The sequence below is a fragment of the Dermacentor variabilis genome, chromosome 9, assembly GCF_050947875.1.
Source record: "Dermacentor variabilis isolate Ectoservices chromosome 9, ASM5094787v1, whole genome shotgun sequence".
In the NCBI taxonomy this organism is placed as follows: domain Eukaryota; kingdom Metazoa; phylum Arthropoda; class Arachnida; order Ixodida; family Ixodidae; genus Dermacentor; species Dermacentor variabilis.
In genome coordinates this window covers 65,365,680-65,386,355 of record NC_134576.1, presented here as the reverse complement: position 1 = coordinate 65,386,355, position 20,676 = coordinate 65,365,680, and the positions used below count along the sequence as shown (strand labels likewise).

General features: G+C 45.3%; 1 protein-coding gene across 1 annotated transcript in view; it reads right to left on the bottom strand.

Annotated features, from left to right (window-relative positions):
* Positions 1-20,676, bottom strand: part of LOC142592765 (uncharacterized) — a 139,984-nt gene that overhangs the window by 87,081 nt on the left and 32,227 nt on the right. The window contains exon 8 of the mRNA XM_075704428.1: positions 545-574. Within this exon, the coding sequence (XP_075560543.1) occupies positions 545-574 (30 nt within the window). The remainder of the gene's footprint in view (positions 1-544; positions 575-20,676) is intronic.

The following is a 20,676-nucleotide window of genomic DNA, read 5'->3' as shown; positions in this document are numbered from 1 at the left end:
AAAACGCTATCAGTCACCGAAAATCCTCAAACGCAATCATTGCGTATTTATTTACAGCATTCCAGTGCGTTTACATCGGTTAAAAGAACGCGCGAAGCGGTGGTGATGAAGAAAAAAATAATACCGGAGTGGCGTGAAAAAGTCAACGTCGGTCCTCCCGCTCTCGTTGCTGCTTTATGTAGCTACCGCTTGCAATAGGTTTAGGTACAGCTAACGTCAACAGCCATTTATGACTTGAGCCAAAAATGGGCTTCGATGCATATCTGAGCTACAGAGACTTCCTGCCCGTGCACTTGAAAACGTTTAACTTTAAACCCACTCCGCATACAATCTGTGTGAATGTTCTGTACTTCAACAATGTGAATCGTCTTTTACTCATTTATAAACACATCGTCACCGCACCGTCATTTCACAACGTCCGCCCACCCTCACCTCACCACCTGAGGATGAGGGAAGATGAGGGTGTGGGAGGCCCTCGTCAGGCTACGCATGTCTGGTGGTGAGAACAGACATGACGGGACAAGCAAACCGCAGTATGACTTACGGTTCGCAGGTACTCCTTGCAAGGCAGCCTCTGAAAAAAAGAAAACAATATTGTGGTCATCTCGCTATACACGTCTGCTCGAGATGACATAGTGTATAAAAACAAAATATAAATTGGGCCCAATATCTTGGGAATAGAGCAAAAGTATTTAAGGAGCATATATCTAGTCGGTGTGAAAGTTGCAACAAAACGGGGAGCCTAAAACTAGTTGAGGAAACGGAAACGATGTAATGATGTAAAGACACTGACGTCAAGCATTTCCAACCCACATGTTGGCGCCTGTGTAAAGCAACGCTTTTGTCAAGTCTTTGACTGAAGTTTCCTATATGATATGAAATAAGGAATTAATCAATAATTATTGATAGGCTAAATATTTGTTATCAATGTAGATAACTATTTTTAAATAATTAAATATATTGAGTCTCAGAGGGAATATATTAGCTGCCGTGCAAATACAGATTCATATGCAAATAATTCCTGATGAGACATCGATTAGATATGAAAATGCAAAACAAATATCTGTCAGTAACCCTGTCCCCATGACTGTCGACGTTAATGTGATTAGCAGTGAAGCAGTGAAGCAGTCAAACGGCATTGCCACCGCCGAAAGCGTCATCCATGGACCGTGTACTGCCACCGCATTCAGCGAAAGCAGGGGGAAAGTAAACATGTCCGCAATAGTGATAAATAAGAGGCCATTGGAACATTGGTGGGAAAATAGTAGGGAAACGACAAGCAACGTAGGAGTACAAAAACGAATTCCCAATAGCGGCCTAGAAAGTATGGCAATGAGAATTCCTCGTGTCTTTTTTTCATTTCTCTTTCTTTTTTTAACATAGGTCATTAGGCAATACAATGACAAGAGCTTGATTCCATCCACTGGCCCATTCCAAACGGGATGATCATGGCGTCCATGTATGTTAATTCCTGGTGACTTGATCGAGCAAGTATAGACAATACCAGAACAGCAGCTTGGGCTGGTTGGTGCTCCACCCTGGTGTTAATAGCGCAAAACGTAGACGGGGACCCGAGACGAGCAGGCGACACCACGCAGCGCTCATGGTGTCGTATTCTCGTCGCCTGTTCCCGTCTAGGTTTTGCGCTGTCAACACCAGGGTGGACAACACTGTTCCACTGCGTTCAGTAAACCAAGTAGAACGCCTCTAAAATAAACGAAGTCACCTGTAAAACAAAGGATTTCTTATGGTCCTGTCGATTTCAAATCATTCATACATATTGCGAACGCCTGCACAACGGAGAAATTAAAGCGGCTAGGATGGCGGATTTGTTGTTTAACAACTCGGTCACCTCACCTCACCTGTGGGACACACACAGAAGTGTGACATTTGAATTGTGAATTTTCCCTGGGCACACAGAAACACTTACGCAAACGCAACATGCACACAAACACACAAACACGCGCAAATACAGAGAGGCAGATCTGTCTGGGCTAGGTGGCCACTGGATGATATTGTACCTTTAGTACCAGTAGGATGGCAAAATTTATCCGTAATTATGATTAAAGGTAAAACGATTTAATGCGGAGAAAAAGATTTATTAAAAAATTAGTACAAGTTGGCTTTGTCTCCATGTCAAGCCTCAATTCTTGCTCTGCTGATAAGACTGGTGCTTTTCAAAGATAAATTTATGAATTTGAATAAGTACACGCCTGAAAAATAATCTTCCTGTGAATCTCGCTCCCCGTGATTTATTTAGCCTTCCATGCTAAATATAATTTTCACAAATCATTGGCGCCTGAAGGAGCTCTTCTATTTAGCTGTGGATGCGAATGGTATGTTGTTTGCCGGCAAGAACTACTGCAACATACTTATGGGAATGCTCACGGGATCAGTCAGCTCATGGTCAGTGTTAATGCTGCGTGTTGCTCAGGTCTGGATGAAATGAAAAAAACGCAGTGTGGTTTTTGTGCCAAAACCACCACATAGCTTTAGTAGTGGGGTGGAGTGGGGGGGGGGGTGGGTCGGGGAATATTTTAACTTCTTTGGATTCCTTAACATACGCTCAGTGCAAGGAACACGGGTGTTATTGCAGTTCGTCCCAGTCGAAATGCAGCCTCTGCGGCCGGGAATTAACCTGGCGGCCTCGGACTGAACAACACACCATCAAATTCAGATGCAATTTCGTTCACATGCCGATAGGGCATGTGGATTAAATTTACACGAACTTTTTGAAAAATACCAGGGCTTATCCGAGTCTACTTCGGGCAGAAACTTTCTCCTATTATTTTTGAAGGTATGTTCTGCCGTCCCACTGGAAAGCAGGTACGTGCTTGCTTAGGATAAGTCAGGTAACGCTGAAAACTATTTTAGTTAGCGGCCTATATTCCTTGCAAGTACCGCATGAAAAATTATTGAATATGTCATACATTTCAAGCAGATCCTTTAGTCGAAGTGTTAATTTCTCAAGTGCTAACACTGCATGAGGAATAAATTTTCCACCCGACGCGGTGGTCCAGTTGCTCTGGCAATAGCCTGCGGAGTTCGAGATAGCGTGTTCGGTTTGGGCCGCGGCAGCTATTATTCCACGGGGGCGAAATATAAGAAAGCCACCAGGGGCCCTATAACGTAAAACTATTCCAATACGTTTTTATTCCAATCTCCTAATCTCCTGACGTCAAATTTGCGTAACCACCGACGCAAGGATCGGGCGGTTACCCGCAGGGTTGTCAGAACAGACCTATAAAACGCTCTCCTCGTTCATAGGAGGTTTCTTTTGTTTGCTTGAAAAACGAACAACATTGCCTGCAGTGAGTGGCTTGTCTTATCTGATTGGCTAACAAGAGGTGAGGAGCACGCTCAAGATGAGAGTGATTCGATGGCGCCGAGCCATTGCACTGAATATCGATAACCGGATCAAGAGGGTGGTGCCGGCGTCTCCGATTCGTCCGCTTTCCCTTACTTTGCTTGCGGTGGCTCGTCGAAAATCGCGGCGGCATGCAACGGAAGCTTAGGAATGACACTGAAACGGATCCTTATCAAAGAAGAGTTGGCAGAACGAGGTCATAAACGTGCCGAAAGTGCTCGAAAACCTTAGGCGGCCACGCAAAAAAATTTGTTATACGCAATTAAACCCATGCTCTCCGGCAGGCGCGAGTCGCCAGTGCCTGAGCGATCGGCGGCAGCTATCTCTTATTCCTTTCGGAACGCGGCAGCCTGCGGCTATTCCGAAGAAAATTCAGTTTTTTTCGGCATATTAATGCATCTTTATAGCGTACACGTCACTTTGACGCGGTGAGTTCTTGCGGTTTTGCGACGTCGCGTGACAGGTAGGTCAAGTGGGTGCAGCCCGAAAACTTTGGCCAAATAGCCGAAGGCGAATGGCGAGAAGGGGTCGAATAAGAAGTAACTTTTTCTTTTGTGCGATCAAATCATGCATAATCAGTGTGTACACGTCATGCCAGATGGGGAGCTATCTCGACATTCGTGACGTCGCGTGACAAACAGGACAAGTGGTGGTGGTCCAAAAAAGTTTTTCGCCAATCATGGAGGGCTGATTGCAGAATTGGAATCGAAAATTTGGAATTGTTTTACGTTATACCGCCCCTGGGTACTCAAATTCAGTTCCGCAGCAAAGAACCGAAATTGGTCAAAATTAATCGGGAGTCTCCCAATGTGTGCGAGCCCCAGCAGCTGTGCTTCGCTAATGATATTTTGCGAGCTGTTGATGACGAGTCATTTGGTGCGGTCAAAGTACTTTTTATTGCTTATAAACAGATACAACCTCTCCTGCTTTATGTCAAACGTAGCGAAAAGCAGGCATCCCGGCGAGCAATATAGAAAGAAAAAAAGTACTTTGAAAGCGCTGTAGGAGGTAAACACTCATTTCCAGCAAAAAAAAAAAAAAAACGATTTAGTGACTCTATACATGAGAGTGAAAGTTTCCTGTTTCATATAAAATATGGCAGATTGAACTTTACACATCAGGAGTAAATATTTATTCGAAATTAAATCGGTCTTTACTTTTATATGCTGAAGGCTATGCGTGGGACGAAATTTTAAAACGAAATGTGCTACACAAGACGCACGAGTGTGCGAGCATACATCCAAAGTATAGGTTTCTGTTGTCTTACTTCACGAAAATGACCGAGTGGAAAACTATACGCCAACAAAGTCAAGTGGACTGGTCCACTAAGCTAATCGAGTAGGGGACGATAAATAGCGCAAAGAGCTTAATATGCGATGTTCCTACCTGTAGTTTATTTGGCGAATATTTCTGTGTAGAGAGAGAGACACACAACTTTACTGGTTCCTTATGAAATGAAACGCGTTAAGCGTCTGATCGGGTAGCTCCCACTTCACGGGCTGCATATGCTTCCAGGGCCACCTGGTCCCTGTGGATCAGTCGGAGCTGGTTTTGGAGGGCGAGGCTGGATAGCATGCTCTTTATCGCTCTTCAAAGGGAGTACGGTAGTGCGATTAAAAGACGGGACAAAAGAAGACACATAGGGACACACACAGCGCTAGCTTCCAACAATGTTTATTATCGAAAACCAGGCCGTACCTATACACTCAGCCAACATAAGTCACAGACACGTGAACAGATTAACAATCAGAGCGATACATTTTGAGATATGTTAAGTCATGCGCAAAAATTTCAGTTCTTTTTCAGAGAGAGCCAATGATGGTTTGCTGATACATAAATCCCCTAGGGCATCAATCTGCTCGGCTTCTATTGTAAGTCTAGTGAGTTCGCACTTATTTCTACCCGTAATGATTGTTGATTCGAAGAGAGGGGAGCACTTATGTTGCTTACAATGAAGAGAGAGAAACGCATCTGATACAGACACAACAGGCCACACACAAAAGGCCACACCCACAACAGGCCATGCGGCTACATGAAGCAGGTTATCGCAATCATGTAGTGGCATCAGTTGCAGAGGGATTACCTAGGCAAGTGCAGCAATCAGTAACTGCTGAACGAGCGGAAGGAAATAGTAACCGAGAAAAAAAGGCCAACAGCGATACCTTATATCCACCGGTTGTCGCACAACCTAAAGAAAAACGCCCGCCGAGGTAACACTGATGTGGTTTTTTCAGCACCCAATAAACTAATCAGCCTGTGCAGGAAAATAAGACGAAAAAAAAAGAAAGTGCCCCTAGCTGCCAAGTTAAGCGCAGGAAGAAGTTTAGGGAATGTAAGACTTCAATTATGCATCGTATACCCTTATCCTTTGGGAAGTTTTACGTCGGACAGTCGGGCAGATGCATTAATGATAGACTGCGCGAACACTAAAATAAAGTCGACAAACTTGTATCAGATAGGTTTCTCTCCCCTCATTGTAAGTAAGCAACATAAGTGCTCCCCTCTCTTCGAATCAACAGTCATTACCGGTAGAAATAAGTGCGAACTCACTAGACTTATAATAGAAGCCGACCATATTGATGACCTAGGGATTCATGTATCAGCAAACCATCATTGGCTCTCTCTGAAAAAGAACTGAAATTTTTGCGCATGGCTTAACATATCACAAAGTGTATCGCTCTGATTGCTAATCTGTTCACGTGGCTGTGACTCATGCTGGCTTAGTGTATAAGTAGGACCTGGTTTTCGATAATAAACATTGTTGGAAGTTAGCGCTGTGTGTGTCCCTATGGGTCTTCTTTTGTCCCGTCTTTTAATCGCGCTACCGTACTCCCCTTGAAGATGCATTACCAACAAGCCCACATTGCAACCCTCGTGAACTTTATCGCTCCTAAAGGGTGGGTATAGTAGGGGTGTTTGTTATGGGTATAGGTGGGGGGTGGTCTTTTGAAAAATTGCACTCTCCTATGACGTGCCGAAGGTTGCCTAGTGCATTGCAGTCAGGGCATGCATTTTTCTGGGTATATTTTGTTCTTGAGGCAGGGGTGGGGAAAGGATCGTGTTGGTGTAAAAGCTTCTCCGGTGCTTCTACACCCGTATAAGCTTTTTAGTTATGTACATGTGCCTAAAAAAGCAAAGTCTTCTTTAAGTTGAAATAATCAAAAAGAAATTGTCATTGCCCAGCTACTTATATCCTCTCTTAGGAAATGTCTTGAGCTATATTTCTATACCGACTCGTAAGTTAGAATTTATAGGTTCAATACTTTCCAGGAAGCTAGCTCTCTAAAACTATGAGTCTTCAATTATACAATCCGGGCTTCAAAGAGTTCAGTAGGACAACAGTACACTGTCGTAGCACGTGATGCCTTCATCGTGACAGCTTATGCGCGCAACGTAAATCTTCTGCGTTTCATTGTGGCCTACACTGGATGATCATTTTTCAATTTCACGAGATTAAAAAAATGCGTGTTGTTTACAACAATTGTAGTCTGAGTGTGAACATTCAGAGCGGCACTCATTACTTGCAGGGATAAACGAAACATATATTCAAGTAATGGACAAAAGAAGTCACTATATAACGTCATAATATGTTGCTGTTTACCTGATATTGCAATTTACGAATATAGCCGGTTTGTTCGCAAGTCGTGACCCATTGGGATGAATTTCGAGAACGACAGTATGGAGCTACGCGTCTTGAAACTATCCGTAAAATCAATCAATCAATCAATCAATCAATCAATCAATCAATCAATCAATCAATCAATCAATCAATCAATCAATCAATCAATCAATCAATCAATCAATCAATCAATCAATCAATCAATCAATCAATCAATCAATCAATCAATTTTATTTTGATTGGGTGGGGGTGCCAGGAATAAAATCCACAAAGGTTTGACGAAAGCTTCCAGCTCAATTTTACATGGTGGCGTATGGCAGTGCAGGAAAGAAAAATTATTTTGGCATATATGAGTTTACTCAAAATACAGAAGATATATACGCTATGCATTACAGAGGCAATGCATGAAAATTATAAATGAAATAGAGAATGCAGATATTGAAGATGACCGTGGTAAATTAAGCAGGAGAAGAAGGCCAGTACAAATTTCTTCACACCAGATGCTGCATCTTTGATTTTCTTAACAGAAAATACCGTAATGCACAGCCTGAACAACTGATCCTGCATGAGCAAAGCACACAACAGCTAGAACAAAAAAATGTGAGAAATATTGTGATAACTGAATCGTGTAGTGACAAGTGATGATGAGTAATAGAAACATACAGTAGATACAATAATGACGAAGATTTAGTGTAATCGTTCAATTAGAGAAATTATTTTGGGGAATACTCTATAGTTTTATTCAGGAGGTAGCTGATGCAAACAGAACACTTTATACAATGGATACAGCCTCTTAATAAGACAAATACTTAATTTCTCCATGTAGTTTAACAAAGTAGGCACCGTGTAACATAGCGAATGCGTGCCGTAACTTCCTCTGGGTGTAGCAATGGCTTTTTATGTCTTGTATGTTTAACAATGTTTTCTTGGAGGCCAACTAGAGAAAGGGTAATGCCACCATATTTTAAGTTTGATCTATATGGCAGTGCAAGACTGTAGTCCTGGCTGTAGACTGTAGCCCTTTGGCTGACGAAAGGCTGAAGATATGTGACAGTCGCTATCTAGAGAAGAGGCCGTTTTCGGAGCGGGTTTAATTTCGTCAGGTTTTGACACTGGTTTCGGACTACACAAGCCTGCGATATTGAAGATGCGAATATCCTAATAAAATATATGATAAGCTTGTAAGCTTTATTTTAGAAGGTAAAGAGTGATGACAGGGAAAATAATGCCTATAGCAGAATAAATTTTAGACTGGTGGTGCTTTACATGTTCTTTCCAGCTTAGTTGACTTGAGAAAATTAAACATAGTGTTTTTCCGGGTTCACTTACTCTGTAGTTTCATTTTGAAATTCGCCTTTATTTGCCAAAGACATTTTTTTTCCCTTTTTGGTCTGTGCAGTACCGCTTTACTTTTTTTAGAGTTTACTTCGTAGCAATTTAGTTCTGCTCATGTTTCGGGTTTTACAAGTGTTTGGTCGATTCTTATTTCTAGGTTTAGTTCACGTCTGTGAGCATCGAGCAGCTTATGGTCAGCATGTGCTATTACATGCGGTTAAATTATGGCTTGTGCAGTATCCTTAACATACATATTGAACAATAGTTATCCTAGGATGCATCCTTGGGGTAAACCGGCTTTTATTATTTGCATAGAAATGTCCCGAATCCTGTGTCAACATAGTGCGTGATACGTGACAGTCAGGAATTTATTGAACAATGAGTGACGCAGCAGACGCCATAGTTTTGTAATTTATGAAGAAGAATGGAGTGATTAAGAAGATTAAATGCTTTTTAAATATCAATGCTGACACCTATGGCAGTTTCTTTCTGGATGAAGGCTTGAATCATGAATTGTATTTGTTTATACGTACTCTCTCGGTCAGTAGGTGTTTTTTAAAACCTGATTGAAGGTCGCGAAGAAGGTAATTTTTTTTCAAAAATGATAGGATTCGTCAACGCAGTACGGCGTAACTACCTGAATAGATTTCTTCTGTGATTTTTGTAAGTGCTAAGACAAGTATTCGTCACAAACATAAATATCCTGAGATGGTCCCTAATGCTAGTGCACCAAATATCGGCTGTTAATAAATGCTCGTTAATATTAGTTGGGAACACATCAAGCAATGACGATCCTTCTTTTGATGAAGAAGCACCGTAAAGAAACATATAAGAAGCACCAATGAAGCCCATTTTGAGGAACAAGCAACATCGCTAGTTTTTATTGGCTGTAGAATGAATGCCGAGTGCCTCGTAGTTGTCTTGCAATTACTTCAGGTATCTATAGTCAAGCGCATTATTTCTTTGGTTGCATTTGACTTCGAGTAATAGGGCGGCTTCAGCCTGTTTTTTTTTTCTCATGTCTACTGACTGTTTTTGGTCTCATTCCATATCTACCTGCGGTCACTGCTGTAGAGCTCATTTTACACCAGAGAGACTCTCTCTTGCGTTTTTAGGTTTTCTTCCCTGCTATGCCAAAGTTTTTTTTTGTATGCCTTAGCCTTTGACTGAGGTCCCCACCTATGAAAAAAATCAGAGCCCTAGGTGTTGTGCACGTGCCGGTCTACTCATGTTCCGGTTTGTGTTGTGTAGAATATCGTGCCACCAATTGGCGCGGTATGATCATTGCATCATTCCGTGGGTTTTACTAAGAGCCGTGTTGCCCATTCTCGTCACGTCTTCGTGTGGACCGGATAGTCACCCCCACAACTGTTGGCCGTAGATGTCAGGCCGTGCCCTTAAGTAGGATTGTCAAGCAATTTAGGGAGAGCTACACGGGGCCTTTCTGCACATTTTCAACCAACAATCACGTCAAATTAAGCATGTGTCGTCCACTCTTTCTACAATATGCAGGCCCACTTGATAAACCGGAGGTAGACGCCTTCAATGGAAATGAACCCCTGCGACGCCCGCGATTCAGAGCGCCGTAGCTTCTAATTCCACACGGTTACTTTGACCTCAAGTTTTATGATATTCCAGTTTTTCCAGAAATCGGGTGTCTTCCGTGGTTAACCAATTCTTGTAGCGGAAACATTAAGGTCAAATAAAAGATTAAATATAGTGGATTTCCCAGTCATAGCGTTCGATCGGCGGTGTCTTCTGTAATTCTGACACGGAAATTATGTATGTATGAATTATGTATGTATAATTTTTTCTGTAAAGTATGTTCGAAAGCACTACTTTGTGATACCTATTGGGAGCAGCGGTAATGCCTTCGGTCTAGGAAAACCATATCGTTCCTCATTCTGCTGTGTTTCCATATAGAATATCTCAAAAGAGTAATCCAACAGGTGCGACGATTGCCTTTTCAAAAAGAATGACTGCGTGTGGCTGTAAAAGTTTGATGATATGTGCCGACGCTGTTCCCTACCAGCGGCCACATTTCGAGAAGAGCGTACACGTTGGACGTAACTGTTGCACTGAACAGCCAGCTCGATGTGACGTGAAAGTTATTAGGAAGAATAGCTCGCAAATATTCACTTCCGCTGCCTTCATAAACTAAAATTAAACAAATGAGCGAAAGCGTAATTTACCAACTCCAACTTTCCTCGCAGGTTAATGCTACGGACCCTCATTTTTGCAGTGGCAGAGCCACGCCATGCACATACCTGCAGTTTATGTGGTGAACGGTCTCTCTCGATGTGGAAGCTTCATGGAGCTCGACGTGGCAGAGCATACAGTGGTATCAGACATGCTGCTGTAAATAAACGGAGAGAAAAAATGCGTAAGAAATTTTGATACTATCTTTTCAATTGCCACCTAAACGTGGAGTCGCGGCAGAATGCGTGGAGACCAATTCTGCCCCAAAGTGATACCGCCTATATGACTGTGTATGAGCCGTGCAGGGCACTTAACCAATTACACTTTGCGGAGTTGCACTGGAAAAATGTACTGAACTCTTCGCTGACACCATGGCTTTTTCCGCGCGACTGTACCTAAGGTTAAGAGTCATTATTTACAAACGCGGCGGCTCGGCGGCAGCCGAAGCCCCCGGCACCTTTCAGATGTAACTTCGCATGGAAACGTTGATGACCAGAATATGTGTTCCTAAACGGCGCTAAAGAAACAATGGTGATGGTATTTTTGACGACGTTGGCTCAGGTACAGCAAGTAAACAAGTACTACTCGAAAAAATAAAATTGTCTTCCGAGATTAAATAGAAGTATTTAAACTTTTATTCTGCCGCAATAAATACGTCGTACAAGTACGCGCTTACTTATGCTTTAAGAAAGGCGCTTCGAATCAAGTTTAAGGCGAAGATGCCAAACAGGAGGCTTGCGCCGATTAGGTGCTCTAAAACAGCAGTACAAGATAGATACGCAAAGACTGTGCGCATGCGCCATGATGATATGAGCATCTCTCGCTTTACCTCTCGTTCGTCATGGATAACCTGGGCTCCTTAACTTCACGTCACGGTTACACTGAATTACACCGAAGCCTCCCACAAATTCTTGCTCCACATGTACTAGTTAAATGGAAGATTAGAGCCGGCTTTACAGGGTGTGCTACAGGGTGTGCATGTCTGGTGGTGAGACCAGACGTGATCGGAGAAGCAAACTAGTATAACTCACGGTTCGCAGCTACTCCTTGCAAGGCAGCCTCTGAAAACAGAAAAGAAAAGATATTGTGGTCATGTCGATATACATGTCTGCACGAGAAGGCATAGTACATAAAAAAATAGGGCCCAGTATCTTGTGAATAGCAAAAACTGTCTGTAGTATATATCTAGTCGCAGTGAAACCTGCAACATAACGGGGAGCCTTCAAAAAGTTGAGGAAACGGAAACAACAGAGCGTCGCAAGGACACTGACATAATGCAGATCCAACGCACATTTTGGCGCCTGTGCAAAGCAAAACTTTTTTGAAGTGTTTGACTTGCGCTTCCTATACATAAATAAAGAAATAAATGAATATATTACAATCTGTTAAATTTGTGTTATAAATATAAAAAATAACGTTGAAATAATTATGGATATTGACCCTGAGTGTAAATATATTTACGGACGCCTCAGTTAATGTGGCTAAAATTCGCGGTCGTCCTGATTGGACCGAACTAACAGCTTCTCATACATTGCGCAGTAGTAATAAATTCCCCTCTGCGCAAGATATAGCGGACTGCAATGGGATACAGTAGCGTAAGATACAGTACACAGGGGCAAATACAGATCGACATGCAAATAATTTCTAATCATATATCGACTGTATATACAAAGGAAAAAGAAAGGTTTGACAGAAACCGTCTTACGATGACTGATGAGGTTTATGCTATTAGCACAGAATCCGAGTAACGACACACTCCAATGGGACCACCCAAAGCGTCATGCACGAAGTTTGTATTGTCATCGGGTTATTGAGCGACACTAAGGAGGAAAGTAAACGTGTCCGCAATACAGACTAGTAAGAGGCAATTGGAAGAGTGGTAGAAGAAATGTAGGCAAACGACAAACAGCGGAGGCGAAGAAAAGCAACTTCCCAGTGGGGGTTAAGAAAGGTTAGTGAAGTGAATTCTTTGTGATTTTTCTTTTTCTTTTATTTCTTTAAGATAGGGAGGACATTGGGCAATATAATGACCAGACCTTGAGGCAGTCCACTGCCTTGTTCCAAAGGGGATGCTTTAAGAATCCATCCATGCTAATTCGTGGTCATATGATATCGAGCAGGTATGGACAATACTGTTCCACTATGTGATTAGTAAACACAGTGGAAAACCTCTACAATAAATGAAATCACATTCGAGACGAAAGATTTCATACGCTCCTCCCGATTTCCCGTCGTTCATAAATATTGTGAACGCCGAAGATATTCACGCGCTCTGGATTACGAACGTGTTATTTTACAACAAATGTTCAAAAAGATAAGTGCCTTGCAGTGCACTCTAGATTACCTGTCCCCACCACTTTGAGTCAGGCTACTAGTGTGTCCGCATTTGTAGGGAGAACATGGGATAGTGAATCGTTTTTTGCCGGGACGGCAAAAAAATCCCATGCGAAACAAAAACCATTCATTCAACAATTAGCAGAAATTGTTTTTGTCTACATGCCAAGCTGCTATTATAGTTATGCTGATGAGACAGTGGCCTTTTTAAAGACGAAGTCGTCAACTTGATTACTACACACCCGAAAAATAAATTTCATGTGAATCTGGCTCGCTGTTATTTACTTAGCTCGCTCGGATATATAAAGTTTTGGCAAAGTGTTGGCGTCATCAGGTGATTCTCTATTTATCTATGGATGTGAATTGTATGTTGTTTTCCGACAAGTACTGATTGGATTGCTCATGGTATCACTCGGCCTATGGAGAATGCAATGTTGCACGTTGTGCAGGTGCGGACGGAATGAAAAAAAAAAAGAACTTACTGTTGTGGAAAAAATATCACAAAAATTCTGAGGCCGGCAGTAATGGGGTGACTCCGGAATTATTTTAAACCCCTGCGTTTTTTTTTAACTTGCGCTCAGTGCAAGGTACACGGCTGCTTTCTGCATTTGGCGCCAATCGACATGCGGCCGCCGCGGCCGGGATTTCATCTCGTTGCCGCGAACTTAGCAGCAGGCTACGAAATCCACTACGCCGCTACGGCATGTGAATAAAATTAACACAAACTTTTCGAAAACTACCACGGCTTATCTGACTCTATTTCCGACACAAATTTTCTCTTAGTATTTGTCCCGTTCTATTCGGCCATACGGCTTGAAAGCTGGGTACGTGGTTGTCTAGGACAAGTCAATAACGCTCAAGACTATCCTGATTTGCTGCCCACGTTCCTTGGAAGTACACCATGTAAAATTGTTTAACTCGTCACAGACTGACAAAGAGATCTTTTAGACGAATTGATAGTTTCTCAAGCGCAACTACGGCATCAGAAATAAATTTTCCACCCGACGATGTAGCCCCGTTGCTATGGCGATGTGCTGCGAGTTCGAGCTAGTGTGTACGATTTGGGCCAGAGCAGCCATTATTACAAGCGGGCGAAATGTAAAAATGCATGTGTGCCTACAGTCAGATGCAAATTACATAAACGCAAGTGCTCAAAATCAATCGGGAGTCTCTCGCTTCGGCGTGCCTCGCAATGAGTCCCTGGTTCTGGCAACCTGAATCCAATATTACATATATATATAGTCATATCATAAGAAGCCAACAAACACTGACTCCAAGGACAACATAGGAGAAATTACTTGTGCTTAATAAATGAAATAAAGAAACGATAAATTAATGGAAATTAAAGTGGATGAAAAAAACCTGCCGCAGGTGGGAACCGAACCCACAGCCTTCGCACTTCGCGTGCGATGCTCTACCACTTGAGCTGCCGCGGCGCCGTTTTCCCAACCACTTTCTTGGGTATTTATGTGTCCTAGTGGAACCCTGGGAGTGTTAGCCAGCGCCACCACTCACAGACCTTGGCGGCGGACGTGGAACGTCCTTCTTGCCGCAGTCGTCACGAATACGTGATCTTTTTGGGTGAAGGCATCTGGTCAATAAACCTACATATGCCTCCTGAAGGCATCAATGTTGCCGGATTCGAGACCCTCGTATGTAATAAACGAGAAGAAAGGGGGTTAACCGAGGGACCCGATTTTTATTAGTCATATCATAAGAAGCCAACGAACACTGGCACCAAGGACAACATAGGGAGTGTTAGCGAAACGCGAAGGCTGTGGGTTCGGTTCCCACCTGCGGCAAGTTGTTTTTTCATCCACTTTAGTCTCCATTAATTTATCGTTGCTTTATTTCATTTATTAGGCACAAGTAATTTTCCCTATGTTGTCCTTGGTGTCAGTTTGTTGGCTTCTTATGATATGACTAATAAAAATCGGGCCCCTCGTTTAACCCCCTTTCTTCTCGATATATATATATATTCTAGTCAAGTGGTATGCCCGGCGCTGCAGACCCATTGCCAGTCGTCCGGGAGGCGCGAGCTCGAGATTGCCTGAGCTGCTCTGGTTGAGACCAAGGAGGTTAAAGAAAAACTGCTGGAGTGGAAACTATGTCCCGAAGGTAAAGCCGCACAGGAGGGGCACGATAGAACTACAAATAAAAATGATGAAGCGCTCTTCGCACACTTCCCATGAGTTAATCAACCTCCTCGATTTATCATCGCCTGTTTTACCAGACATACTCATCTACGTGTACCTCTGTATTACTGGTTTTAGAGTGAAATCTGAATACTCTGGCATATTGTATTGGGGAGAACGTCATCAATATTAAGAAGAAATTACGATTTTCGTTGGGAACAACCAGCTTTTGTTTTCTAATTAGCCTAGCATAACAATAACAGAGCCAAATCACTTAATCTGTAAGCAAACATCACCCAATAAGGCTCTATTGCAGGTGAAGGAGGGGCAAGCATCGGCTTCACCTTTCCTGTTACGAAGCTGCGGGAGCTTCCACTCCAGCAGTTTTCCTTTAACCTCCTTGGTTGAGACACGCTGCCTGCTGCTCTCTTGTACCGTATTCATATTAGATTCTGGTGGAGGTGCTGCGGTTTTCCCTGTACCTGGAATTACGCACCCGAACTCTGCCATCCGTGATGCCTGACGACCCCAGCCCGACATCCCCACCGGTTACTCCAGCCATCGTATGTACCGATGCCCAGCGTCAGCGGGATCCTGCTATCTTCAGCGGCACCGATGAGAAAGATGTTGAAGATTGGCTGGAATCGTATCAACGCGCCAGCACCACCAACAAATGGGACGATCCCCTCAAGCTATCTTCTATTTATCGGACGTCGCCAAGCTGTGGTTCAAAAACCACGACGCCGATCTCCCCACTTGGGCTCGCTTCAAAACCGGCATCGCAGAAGTTTTCGGCCGCCCTGGCGTGCGCATACTTCGCGCTGAATAACGTCTACGACGCCGATCCCTGCAAACTAGTGAAACGTTCACCAGCTACATAGAGGATATCGTCGACCTCTGCCGGCGTGTCAACCCGACGATGGTGGAGGCGTACAAAGTACGTCAAACCCAGGCAATGGTTCTCAGGTCATTGAGCTTTGCCAGAGTTTCGACGAGCTCTGCAGACAGCGTCTGCTCACGCCGCGCCCCCTGAGTTCGATGAAACCCTCGCGAGCATGAGCGTGGCTCCTGAGGTGGACTCCCTGCTTTGCCAAATAAAAGAGTTCGTCCGTGCTGAGATCGCCCGTCAGCTTTCGCTGCTGTCCTCAGCCACGCCACCACCTTCGCCATTGCCGGCCAACCTTCGCCAGGTCATCCACGAGCAAGTACGCGCAGCTCTCCCTTCTGCCTCCGCCGGTGGCGACTCCCGTTGCTTTTCCCGAGGTGGCTGCACCTCTCAGCTACGCCGAGGCTCTCGAGCGGTCAACACCTCCGACCTTTGCGCCAACCCCAGCAGTCGTGCCACGGCGTCGAGCTCTTCACTTCGTTCAGCCGCGGTGCCCACGCAGCAGTCGACAATGGCGCACTCCTAACAACCAGCCAGTATGTTTTGCATGTGGTCTACCTGGTCACGTTGCACAATTTTGTCGTCGCCGCGCAACGTCCTACCGCCGTAGCTTCGACGCCGCAACATACGTTTCCCCATACCCGTCATCCGCCGCGTCTTAGAACCCTGGCCAGATGTCTTCCTACTCGGACCACCGCCCTCTTGTTGACCGCCGTTCGCCGATGCGTCGTCGTCCTTCTTCGCCGGAACTGAAAAACTAATCGTCGCAGTTCCAGAGGCAAGAACTGTGTCACCCACGAACAGACCAAGGCCTCTCCGTTCTCCAGCTAATGTTATTGCCGTATATATGGATGGCATCGCTGCACTTGCCCGCGTTGATAGTGGTGCCGCAGTTTCAGTTATCAGTGCCAAACTTTGCCGTTCGGTCAGAAAAGTTACGACGCCACTGTCCAACGTGTCACTTCGAACTGCCAGCGCAGACCGCATCACGCCTGCAGCAGCATGTGCTGCTCGCGTTGTGCACGGCCTCCTCCACACCGTCGAGTTTTTGGTGCTGTGTTCTCGTTCTGGCGATCTTATTTTGGGCGGGGACTTCCTTTCCGCTAATAAGGCCGTCATCGACTGTTCTCGTGCTGAAGTGGAATTTCAAACGCTGTGTAATGCCCCACTCCTTGACGCTCGTGAACCTGAAGATAAAGTATTCGTTGACGAAGACGTTACAATTCCACGACACTCATCTGCCCTTGCCACAGTGACATGCAACATTGTTGCTAATGGCAGCGTACTTTTTACGCCATCTGCAATTTTGGCTCGTCGCAGATGTTCCCATGCCGGCGTCAGCAGACTGCTCGTCGGCAAGCGATTGTCCTGTCCTCTCACTTTGCTTCGTGGGGATTGCGTTGGCCGTGCCCAGTGTGTCGAACCTGCTGCCATCATTGACATGCAAACTGGTTCCATCGCCACTCATGAGGTCGCTGGAGTGACCTGTAATCCCGCGCAGGAACCGACTTCGCGCCATGTTTTACATAGCTCCATCGCCGACACGTTGACTGTTTCTCAACGGGCCCAGCTTCTACGCTTTCTTGACAAGTTCCGTTCGTTTTTCGACTGCCTGCATGTTTCCTTGGGCCGCACGTCAACTGTTTGTCATCGCATCGACCCAGGTACCAGTGCGCCACTGCGACAAAGACCATATCGCGTATCCGTGACAGAGCGCCTCGTTATCGATGACCAAGTAGCTGACATGCTCAAGCGTGGCGTGATTCAACCTTCGGATAGACCCTGGGCATCTCCCGTTGTTGTTCAGAAGAAGGATGGATCGATTCAATTCTATGTCGATTACCGTAGTCTTAACAAAATAACTCGTAAAGATGTTTACGTTCTTCCGAGTACTGACGGCGCCCTTGACTTTCTCCAAGGTGCGGAGTTCTTCTCTTCTATCGACCTACGCAGCGGCTACTGGAAAGTGCCCATGGCACCCGAAGACCAACCTAAAACGGGCTTTGTAACACCAGATGGCCTATATGGATTTCGTGCAATGCCTTTCGGGCTTTGCAACGCCCCCGCAACATTTGAGCGTGGGATGGACAACCTTTTGCGTGGTCTCAAGTGGAAAACGTGCCTGTGCTACTTAGATGATGTGGTTATTTTTTCGCCCGATTTTCCAACCCATCTCTGTAGGCTGGAGGAAGTGTTACACTGCCTAACTGCCGCCGGCCTTCAGCTCAAGCTGAAGAAATTCCACTTTAGAGCAAGTCAGGTCACCCATCCTTGGCCATGTAGTATCTAAACACGTTATTCTTCCTGACGCCGCCAAGCTCCGTGCAGTTGCTGATTTCTCCAAACCTTTCTCCGTAAGGGAACTTAGCAGCTTCCTTGGCCTGTGTTCTTACTTTCGCCGCTTCATTCGGAATTTTGCATCTATCACCACTCCCTTGAATCAGCTTCTACGGAGCGACTTGAACGACTAAACCTGGTCGTCCGCTTGTGACAATGCCTCCAAGAGTTGCGTCGTCTACTGACGTCGCCGCCTATACTGCGTCACTTCGACCCGACAGCTCCGACCGAAGTGCAAACCGACGCCAGCTGTGTTGGACTCGGCACTGTGCTCGCGCAGCGGAAATCTGGATTTGACGAGTACGTCGTTGCATACGCAAACCACACACTCACCAAAGCCGAGAAGAATTATTCCGTTACGGAGGAGGAATGTTTGGCCATAATCTGGGCACTTGGTAAATTTCGCCCCTACCTCTATGGCCGTCCCTTAGACGTGAATACAGACCACCACGCACTTTGTTGGCTGTTCATATTGAAGGACCCCTCAGGTTGATTAAAACATATATTATGGGGTTTTACCACTTTCTGATTATGAGGCACGCCGTAGTGGGGGACTCTGGAAATTTCGACCACCTGGGGTTCTTTAACGTGCAACTAAATCTAAGTACACGGATGTTTTCGCATTTCGCCCCCATCGAAATGCGGCCGCCGTGGCCGGCATTCGATCCCGCGGCCTCGTGCTCAGCAGTCCAACACCATAGCCACTGAGCAACCACGACGAGTTAAGGTCGATTAGCTCGCTGGGCTGTTCCTTTCCCTCTGTTCCTTCACCCTCTCGAGCTTTGCGCCGCCAAGCATCTCACCTTGAAATTCGGGATGGACTTCTCTATTGCCGGAATTACGTCTCTGATGTCCGCAAGTGGTTGCTGGTCATACCTCGACATTTCGTCGTGAAATATGTTCTGCCTTCCATACTGACCCGCACTGTGCACATGCGGGTGTCTTCAAGACGTACATCCGGCTTCGCTCCAGGTTTTATTGGCGTGGCATGTACCCCTTTGTGTGCAAGTACATTCAGTCGTGCCTTTCATGCCAACGCCGCAAGGTTCCTGGTCAGCATGTCTCTAGTCCACTCCAGCCAATTCCGTGTCCTGCCAGGCCCTTCGATCGCATTGGCATTCACCTGAATGGACCTCTTCCGAGCACGGCTTCTGGAATCCGCTGGATAGTCATCGCCATCGACCATTTGACGCGATGCGCAGAAACAGCCGCTCTGCCTGCTGCCGCCGCCCGCATCCTTCCTCCTGAGAAACCTTATTCTCCGTCACGGTGCACCTCGCGAACTTTTGAGTAATAGAGGACATGTCTTCCTCTCCGAAGTCGTAAACGCGCTCCTTGCTGAATATCGCATCTTTCATCGCACCATCACCGCCTACCATCCTCAAACTAATGGTCTGACGGAAAGATTTAACCACACCCTTGGCGACATGCTCTCCAAATACGTCGCCTCTGATCACACTGATTGGGATCTCATTTTGCCATTCATCACGTTCGCCTACGACACTGCACCACAGGCGACCACAAACTTCTCCCCATTCTTCCTCTTGTATGGCCGCGAACCTTCGACTACCCTCGACACCATTCTTCTGTACAGACCCGACTCATCCGAATGTACGCCAATCTCTGAAGCTGCCCGCTGCGCAGAGGAATGCCGTCAGGTCGCCCGTTCCTTTACAGCCGTCGACCAATGGCAACAAACGTCTCGACAGGGCGATGATCACCCGCATTGTCACTTTCTTTCGTACTCCCTTGTGTGGCTTTGGGTTCCCGCCGTTCCTGCAGGACTGTCATCCAAGCTTGTGTCCAAATATCAAGGACTCTACCGTGTTGTCGCGCAGACATCGCCTGTGAACTATATTGTCGATCCTGTCTCGCCACCTACGGACCGACGCTGTCGTGGTCGTGAAAGCGTCCACGTACAACGTCTGAAGCAGCATTACGACCCCATAATTGTGTGGTCACCATGAGTAGCCAGGATGGCTCCTTTTCCTATGGGGGGCGATTGTAGTGAAGAGGAATGCCCGGCGCTGCAGACACATCGCCAGCCGTCCGGGAGGCGCGAGCTCGAGATTGCCTGAGTTGCTATGGTTGAAACAAGCTGCTAGCTGCTCTCTTGTACCGTATATATATATATATATATATATATATATATATATATATATATATATATATATATATATATATATATATATATATATATATATATATATATATATATATATATATCGTTCAAAGGACAGCTGATGCGTGTATAAACCGATGGCGATTCCAAACATATCATCTAAAATACAGAGCGTAAGAACGCACCGAAATGAATTGCAAAAACCAATCGCCACGTGACAACATATGTACATGTAGATACGCTAAATGCCTACAGAGCTGCGGCTGTTGCACCAAAGGGTCTCCGTATTGCTGTAAAGCCAGCACTGTCGGACAGATGCTTCGCTACAACTCACCCGTGTCG